Source organism: Xyrauchen texanus, chromosome 42 (genome assembly GCF_025860055.1).
Source record: "Xyrauchen texanus isolate HMW12.3.18 chromosome 42, RBS_HiC_50CHRs, whole genome shotgun sequence".
Classification (NCBI taxonomy): domain Eukaryota; kingdom Metazoa; phylum Chordata; class Actinopteri; order Cypriniformes; family Catostomidae; genus Xyrauchen; species Xyrauchen texanus.
Genome location: NC_068317.1, coordinates 31,612,484 through 31,621,660, shown reverse-complemented (window position 1 = coordinate 31,621,660; position 9,177 = coordinate 31,612,484). Strand labels below are relative to the sequence as shown.

Below are 9,177 nucleotides of genomic sequence, written 5' to 3'. Positions count from 1 at the left end.
GTGAGCTGAGTCACTATAATGGCAGCTAGAACAAGAGAGGAAGAGATCCAGGCAACATGCAGAGAGAGACAGACAGACAGACAGACAGAGAGAGAGACAGGCGAGGCATCCGTTACATCTTCAGTGTTATTAATGCAGAGCAGAGAAACTCAGAACAGTCAGCTGACGACATCGATGTTACGGCTTCACAGACACTCTCACGATGTGAAGGATGCTCCATGAGGAAGATGAATTATGGATGTATGACATTAAAACACAATTGTGCTGCCAAATATGTACTTTAAATATGTTTGATGACACATGAAGGACCTTTCTGTATCTCAGCGCTTCATTCATGTAAAACATCTCCTTTATGGATTTTAAGTCTGTCTCTCTCTATGTGTTATGATTGACAGGTGTCGAGCACAGAGGTCACCACCCACTTTTATAACGAATTTATTAACATGAATAACAATAAACAATACTTTTATAGCATTTGCTATTCTTAGTTTATGTTAAAGATAAAAATTGACGGGACGCACCGGCTTGAGGCGCGTTGACACAAACTTTCTGAAACGTTTCTTCGTGTTGTTGGCCGTAGTAGCGCCAGCGCAAAACGCGTGCATTAATATTTTTTGGGTATTTTCTCCCAATTTGTAACGCCCAATTCCCAATGCGCTCTGAGTCCTCGTGGTGGCGTAGTGACTCAGTCCAGGTGGTGGAGGACGAATCTCAGTTGCCTCCGCGTCTGAGACCGTGGTGATGTAGCACGTATGGAGGCTTCGCGCTATTCTCCGCGGCATCCACACACAACTCACCACACGCCCCACCGAGAGCGAGAACCACATTATAGCGACCACGAGGAGGTTACTCCATGTGACTCTACCCTCCCTAGCAACCGGGCCAATTTGGTTGCTAAGGACACCTGACTGGAGTCACGCCCCATCGATAGCGAGATCCACTAATCACCACCACGAGGAGGTTACCCCATGTGACTCTACCCTCCCTAGCAACCGGCTCAATTTGGTTGCTAAGGACACCTGGCTGGAGTCACTCAGCACGCCCTGGATTCAAACTCGTGACTCCAGCGGTGATAGTTAGCGTTAATACTCGCGGAGATACCCAGATCCCCCCGAAATTTACATTCCTAATATTTTGGAGCTTGTTTATTCTCTTCCGACTGAGTTTCAAAAATGGGATGCACGCCGGTAGCCAATCATAACAGAGGGCGTTTACATTGAAGTTTAATGGAGAAGCTGATGCAACAATGTAGCTTTTCAGAAAGATGGTCAGAGCTGTAAAGTTGTTTAAATTGTCATTTTAAAGTTTTAGGGTTTACAGTGTTGCGTCGTCATGGCAACGGAGTTGTAACATTCTCTCTATCTTCACACAGATGTGGTCAGTGAGTGATTTAATGACAGTAAAATCATGTTAACACACATATTGTTTATGTGTCAGTGAGTATTTTAATATACGTACAGATTAAACCCCATTGACTTGCATTGGAAGTGTCTCACTGGAACACATTTAAAGAAAAGGCGGAAAAACGAGTCTAAATAAATTTTTGTGCTAATTAACATTATGACACAAATGTTGTCGATTCAACATCAGCTAATGATTGTGTTTTTCTGCTATGCTCTAATAAGAGACAGATCAATTACAAACGTGTCATTGCATCATGATTTACGGTACACGAGGGGAAACAGGAAATGCATCACATGCGTTTCCTGTTCAGGATTGTCTTAAGGACTAAAGTCTCAAACTCTCATTTGCATAGCACAGTCTTGATGCCATTAGAGATGAGGCGTGAGGACAGAAAAATAGATGATGCACCATCTGTGCTCAATTAAATCTCAAACAGCACACGGAGCAGCGACGAGAGACGCCCGCGCGCCGCTAACTGCCGCCCAAACTCTCCTAATGTGCCACGAGAGGTCAGAAATACACGATTCTGGACCGCGATACGTAAAGTCGTTTAGCTTTTATTGGAGCGATTCTCCATCTGCTGTGATGTTTCCCTTCAGAGTCATCAAACAGTGAAACACCGATGCATTTATACATCACAATCCTTCACTGCCGTTTCAAGGAGACACTGCCAAAGTGATCTTCATCGGTATATTTGTCTTGTTTTCCAGTGAAAATATCTATTAAACAAGATTCATTTACTTGAGGAGCAACATTGTGTAAGATAATAAGGCACATTTGTTAGATTACATACAGTAGACTGTGGACTGCTAGAAAGTAAAGTCAGTTTGTAACATCTGTTTGAAATGTCTGTAACATTTGTAATGTTTGTAACACAACGTCTGTAAAGTTTGTAACGTCTGTAACGTCTTTGTAACGTCTGTAACGTCTTTGTAACATTTGTAACGTCTGTAAAGTTTGTAACGTCTGTAACGTTGGTAATGTTTGTAACGTCTGTAACGTTGGTAATGTTTGTAATGTTTGTAACATCTGTAACATTTGTAACATCTGTAAAGTTTGTAACGTCTGTAACGTTTGTAACGTCTGTAACGTTTGTAGCGTTTGTAACATCTGTAACGTTTGTAACATCTGTAACATTTGTAACGTCTATAACGTGTAATGTTTGTAACATTTGTAACATCTGTAAAGTTTGTAAAGTTTGTAACGTCTGTAACGTTTGTAACATCTTTAAAGTTTGTAAAGTTTGTAACGTCTGTAACATTTGTAACATCTGTAACATTTGTAACGTCTGTAACGTTTGTAACATCTGTAACATTTGTAACGTCTATAACGTGTAATGTTTGTAACATTTGTAACATCTGTAAAGTTTGTAAAGTTTGTAACGTCTGTAACATTTGTAACATCTGTAACATTTGTAACGTCTGTAACGTTTGTAACATCTGTAACATTTGTAACGTCTGTAACGTGTAACGTTTGTAACGTCTGTAACGTGTAACATTTGTAACGTTTGTAACATCTGTAACGTTTGTAACGTCTGTAACATTTGTAACATCTGTAACATTTGTAACGTTTGTAACATCTGTAACATTTGTAACGTCTGTAACGTTTGTAACATTTGTAACGTCTGTAACGTGTAATGTTTGTAACATCTGTAACGTTTGTAACATCTGTAAAGTTTGTAACAGCTGTAAAGTTTGTAACGGCTGTAACGTTTGTAACGTCTTTAAAGTTTGTAACGTTGGTAACATCTGTAATGTTTGTAATATTTGTAACGTCTGTAACATGGTAACGTCTGTAAAATTTGTAAAGTTTGTAACGTCTGTAACGTTTGTAACATCTTTAAAGTTTGTAACGTCGGTAACATCTGTAATGTTTGTAATATTTGTAACGTCTGTAACATGGTAACGTCTGTAAAATTTGTAACGTCTGTAAAGTTTGTAACGTTTGTAACATCTATTACGTTGGTAATGTTTGTAACATTTGTAACGTCTGCAATTTTTGTAACACTAATGTCTGTAAAGTTTGTAACATTTGTAACGTCTGTAAAGTTTGTAACGTCTGTAACGTTGGTAATGTTTGTAACATTTGTAACGTCTGTAAAGTTTGTAACGTCTGTAACGTTTGTAACATCTATTACGTTGGTAATGTTTGTAACATTTGTAACGTCTGTAAAGTTTGTAATATTTGTAACGTCTGCAATTTTTGTAACACTAATGTCTGTAAAGTTTGTAACATTTGTAACGTCTGTAAAGTTTGTAACATCTGTAACGTTGGTAATGTTTGTAACATTTGTAACGTCTGTAAAGTTTGTAACGTCTGTAAAGTTTGTAACATCTGTAACGTTTGTAACATCTGTAACGTCTGTAAAGTTTGTAACGTCTGTAAAGTTTGTAACATTTGAAACGTCTGTAAAGTTTGTAACGTCTGTAACATTGGTAACAACTGTAATGTTTGTAATATTTGTAACGTCTAACATGGTAACGTCTGTAAAGTTTGTAACATTTGAAACGTCTGTAACGTCTAATGTTTGTAATGTTTGTAACATTTGAAACGTCTGTAACGTCTAATGTTTGTAATGTTTGTAACATTTGTAACGTCTGTAACGTTGGTAATGTTTGTAATGAGTGTGTGTGTGTGAGGGTGTGTGTGTATTTTCAATTTAGTTTAAAATGGGATTTTCTATTTTTAATTGAGCTCGTTTTTATTTTAAAGTTTAAGTTCAACTTAATGCATCTTGTTTTAAAGATGTTTGGACATTTCTGGAAAACAAGGTAAATACACGATTGACAGAATGATTGATTATTCACTCGACTGTGTTTAATCTGTTACCCATGAATTCAACCTCAGAGAATGAAAGGATTATTTGTTGTGTGATGGAGAGCGTGTGCATCACAGGCGGCAGCAGTCAGTGTGTCATTGAAAGCGTCATGCACATGTATGTTGCCGAACACATGTTTCAGTTAGTTCACTGGTCACCCACCTTTAGTGGCCACACGAACACAATCGATTTTGGTTTCCTGTGAGAGAGAAGGATAAAGAGAGAAGAGGGGACATGTTATTTTGGGGACATTATGAGGGACTTCATTTATTTATTACAGTTTTAATGCCATTAAAGGATCAAAGGATTTTGACATGACAAGATCAAAGACAAACAAGAAACTTTTTACAATTTCACAAAAAGATCTTTAGATCTTCTGATCTTTGATGAACACGTGTGTGTGTGTGTGTGTGTGTGTGTGAGTGTGTGTGTGTGTGAGTGAATGAGTTTGTGTGTGCGTGTGTGTGTATGAGTGTGTGTGTGTGTGTGTGTATGAGTGTGTGTGTGAGTGAATGAGTTTGTGTGTGAGTGTGTGTGTGTGAGTGTGTGTGTGAGTGAATGAGTTTGTGTGTGAGTGTGTGTGTGTGAGACACTCACATACAAACTCATTCACTCACACACACAAACTCATTCACTCACACACACACTACACACACACACCTCCACACACACTCATTCCTACACACACACTCCACACACACCACCCTACACACACCTACACAACTCATTCACTCACACACACACACACACACACACTCATACACACACTCACACACACAAACTCATTCACTCACACACACACTCATACACACACACACACACACTCATACACACACACGCACACACAAACTCATTCACTCACACATACACACACACACACACACACTTCCCGGCGGGCTGAGCGCCTCCAATTAGACACACTGAATTATCTAATAACTGCAGTGTCTCTCAGCTGTGCTGAAATAAAGGAACGGCTCTTCATTAGGGTGAATTTGCATATAAAACTAATAGATGGCTGATAATTGTAATTTCCAGTTAGATTGGAGTGTTAATAATGCATCCGCGACTGGCCAGCGAGTCCCGAGCCTCTGAGCAGACTCGGGCTGACGAGTTATACTGGCTGCACATCCACACAGTGTACAGAGCCCCCTACAGGACAGGGGGGGCATTTATGAAATGGCAAGCATGGATTGTTGTCTGCAGCACTCGTAATTTGACCTCGTCAGAACATTGAGCAACTTTGCTGTGAAGACAATAAAGAAGCCAAATAAAAGCTCGACCAGGTGCAGGTCGCAGCAGATGCGATTAATGAAAGGGAGCTGAAGATGGCATCTGACCCGTGAGATCGCAATGATGCATGAAAGTGTAGTTTGTGAAAGATGGTGTTAGTCCTCACCCCGTTGGCCGTGCTCACAGCCTGGTAGTAGATGCTGTAGCTCTTATGGGGCAGCAGTGGCATGTTCCAGTATCCGTCATACGTGCGGTTGTCACCGACCGTGAAGGGCATCGGGGCCTGTATGCGAGCGGCGGGGAACTCGGCTGTGAAGTAGTACTGCGAGTTGAGTACGGAGGCGTTCTGGAAGTGAATGGGGATCGGGTAACAGCGCAGGATCTCTGCCGCTCTCCGTGAACGGCGCGGGCGCTCCTCTTCAACAACGACCTGATACACACTGCAGAGAGAGACACACATGCACGTTAAACATTTAAGGAACTTACATAAGGATAACTTACATTTGTTAAGTGGTCAAGTCGACCGATGCTCATAACCACATAGAGGCCAAAAGTGAACACCGTGGTAACATCGCTGCACTTTAACAGAAACTACGGGCCTGGATGATAATTATATTGTGATGAGAACACCACAGCATTACCATGATATACGTGCAAAAAACATGGTAAAAAATAAATAAATATAAAAACACTATATGGTGCAATACAAAAAACGAAAAATATACATGGTGTTACCATAGCAACTGTCTAAAATACCACGGTATTACCATGACATAAATGATGCATGTGAAAATATACATGGTGTTACCATAGTAACCACCTAAAATACCACTGTATTACCGTGACACCATGACATAAATTATGCATGTGAAAATATACATGGTGTTACCATAGCAACTGCCTAAAATACCACGGTATTACCTTGACATAAATGGTGCATGTAAAAACATACATGGTGTTACCATAGCAACCGCCTAAAATACCACGGTATTACCATGACATAAATGGTGCATGTAAAAACATACATGGTGTTACCATAGCAACCGTCTAAAATACCACGGTATTACCATGACATAAATGATGCATGTGAAAATATACATGGTGTTACCATAGTAACCACCTAAAATACCACTGTATTACCGTGACACCATGACATAAATTATGCATGTGAAAATATACATGGTGTTACCATAGCAACCGCCTAAAATACCACGGTATTACCTTGACATAAATGGTGCATGTAAAAACATACATGGTGTTACCATAGCAACCGCCTAAAATACCACGGTATTACCATGACATAAATGGTGCATGTAAAAACATACATGGTGTTACCATAGCAACCGTCTAAAATACCACGGTATTACCATGACATAAATGATGCATGTGAAAATATACATGGTGTTACCATAGTAACCACCTAAAATACCACTGTATTACCGTGACACCATGACATAAATTATGCATGTGAAAATATACATAATGTTACCATAGTAACCACCTAAAATACCACTGTATTACCGTGACACCATGACATAAATTATGCATGTGAAAATATACATGGTGTTACCATAGTAACCACCTAAAATACCACTGTATTACCGTGACACCATGACATAAATTATGCATGTGAAAATATACATGGTGTTACCATAGCAACCGCCTAAAATACCACGGTATTACCTTGACATAAATGGTGCATGTAAAAACATACATGGTGTTACCATAGCAACCGTCTAAAATACCACGGTCTTACCATGACATAAATGGTGCATGTAAAAACATACATGGTGTTACCATAGCAACCGTCTAAAATACCACGGTATTACCATGACATAAATGATGCATGTGAAAATATACATGGTGTTACCATAGTAACCACCTAAAATACCACTGTATTACCGTGACACCATGACATAAATTATGCATGTGAAAATATACATGGTGTTACCATAGTAACCACCTAAAATACCACTGTATTACCGTGACACCATGACATAAATTATGCATGTGAAAATATACATGTTGTTACCATAGCAACCGCCTAAAATACCACGGTATTACCTTGACATAAATGGTGCATGTAAAAACATACATGGTGTTACCATAGCAACCGTCTAAAATACCACGGTCTTACCATGACATAAATGGTGCATGTAAAAACATACATGGTGTTACCATAGCAACCGTCTAAAATACCACGGTCTTACCATGACATAAATGGTGCATGTAAAAACATACATGGTGTTACCATAGCAACCTTCTAAAATACCACGGTATTACCATATCGGTGCATGCAAACATAATACCATGACAAAGACTGTAGATGTAAATATATATGGTATTTCCATGGTAACATATCTAAAGAAAAAAAAAATGTAATATGGTAAATGTCCAATAAAGCACAGTATTCCCATGGTAAATTTCTAAATAATAACAGTGCAGGTTTTCACACACTTGTATTATGAGCACGATTGTATTTCTCAGTAAACAGATCAGAAACACACAACAGCCAGAATATCTTCAGTGAACCACACGAGTGTCCCGCACTGATTAATCAGCACACACTCCAACAGGACGCTCCTTAAAGCGGACAATCTTGCCGGCTGGCGGTTAGACTGGCACCGGGGCTGAGCAGCCAGCAGTGAGCACTGATGTTAGTCAAGAGCGTTCCTCCGAACAGATTTAATTAACTGGCTAAAGCCGACAGCCCGAGGCCAGCGAGAAACCAGCTCCGCGCGGAGCACGCTGCCATATCATTTACAGCACTGATAGCAGAGCGGGATTTAAACTGTATGAAATAAAAGCCTCTCCTACTAAACCTGTCTCACCTTGCTATTCTCAGATATTAAAACTCTGAACTTTGACACGAGCACCACAAGTGCTGAATCCTTAAGTGCTCAATTCAACAGAAGAGCCCAACCCCAACCCCCCCCCCGGCGCCAACACGGACGAGCGGTTCGGCAGAAGTTTACTCTCAGCGTTGAGTCAGACTCGCGTTTGAAATGTAGAAGAAATAATGAAACACGAAAAGAAGGACAGAGGCTTTTTCTCTTCAATCAGGCGGATCAAGAGAGCCGGAGCTCAGAGTCTGAGAGAGGATATTGGCCGTCTGTGACACGCCGAGACAAATGAAACAGAGGTGAAATAACGAGCAGTCGGGATTCGGGTCGCTTTATTAGAGCCAAGAGAACAGTAGAGCCGGAACAGAACAGAACCCCAAATTCTCTCCTCCTCTGTGCCGAGAAGAAAATTAGCTTTACAAGTACCCAGAGCGAGACTCCATAAGATCTTTGATATTTCAAACGCCTAAAGGTCACAAAGCTGCTTCTGCTGCCTCTCTATCAAAGTCAGAGCGGGCAAAGAGGAAGAGTATGGTTTGCCCGGTAGCATTTGTGGCATTATGTTAATTAGCACAAAAATACATTTCGACTCGTTCCTCCTTTTCTTTAAAAAAAGCACAAATGTGTGTTCCAGTGAGACACTTCCAATGGAAGTCAATGGGGTACATTTTTCGGAGGTTTTAAAAGACCGAAATGTGACGTTTATAATTGTATTTAAGTACTTACATTTATGGTGTTTCGACATCATGGCAAGAAAGCTGTAAAATTGGATGTATCTTTACACAAAAAAGGCTAGTAAGTGATTTAATGGCAGCTCTTATAAGCAGGGACGGATTACCGACCGGGCCAATGGGGCCAGTGCCCAGGGTCCCTTGACTACCA

General features: G+C 40.1%; 2 protein-coding genes across 14 annotated transcripts in view; one reads left to right on the top strand and one right to left on the bottom strand.

Annotated features, from left to right (window-relative positions):
• The window catches only part of LOC127635186 (keratin-associated protein 5-1-like), a 505,876-nt gene that overhangs the window by 244,321 nt on the left and 252,378 nt on the right, over window positions 1-9,177 (top strand). The window lies entirely within an intron of this gene.
• The window catches only part of LOC127635170 (receptor-type tyrosine-protein phosphatase mu-like), a 270,709-nt gene that overhangs the window by 88,617 nt on the left and 172,915 nt on the right, over window positions 1-9,177 (bottom strand). For 6 of the 11 annotated variants that reach the window (XM_052115012.1, XM_052115014.1, XM_052115018.1 and 3 more), the window contains exons 12-14: window positions 5,619-5,892; window positions 4,385-4,421; window positions 1-25 (exon numbers count right to left, since the gene is read on the bottom strand). The exon at window positions 1-25 is cut by the window's left edge and continues 50 nt beyond it. In XM_052115012.1, coding sequence (XP_051970972.1) covers window positions 1-25; window positions 4,385-4,421; window positions 5,619-5,892 — 336 coding nt within the window. The remainder of the gene's footprint in view (window positions 26-4,384; window positions 4,422-5,618; window positions 5,893-9,177) is intronic. The other 5 variants (XM_052115017.1, XM_052115021.1, XM_052115019.1 and 2 more) reach the window with 1 other exon arrangement.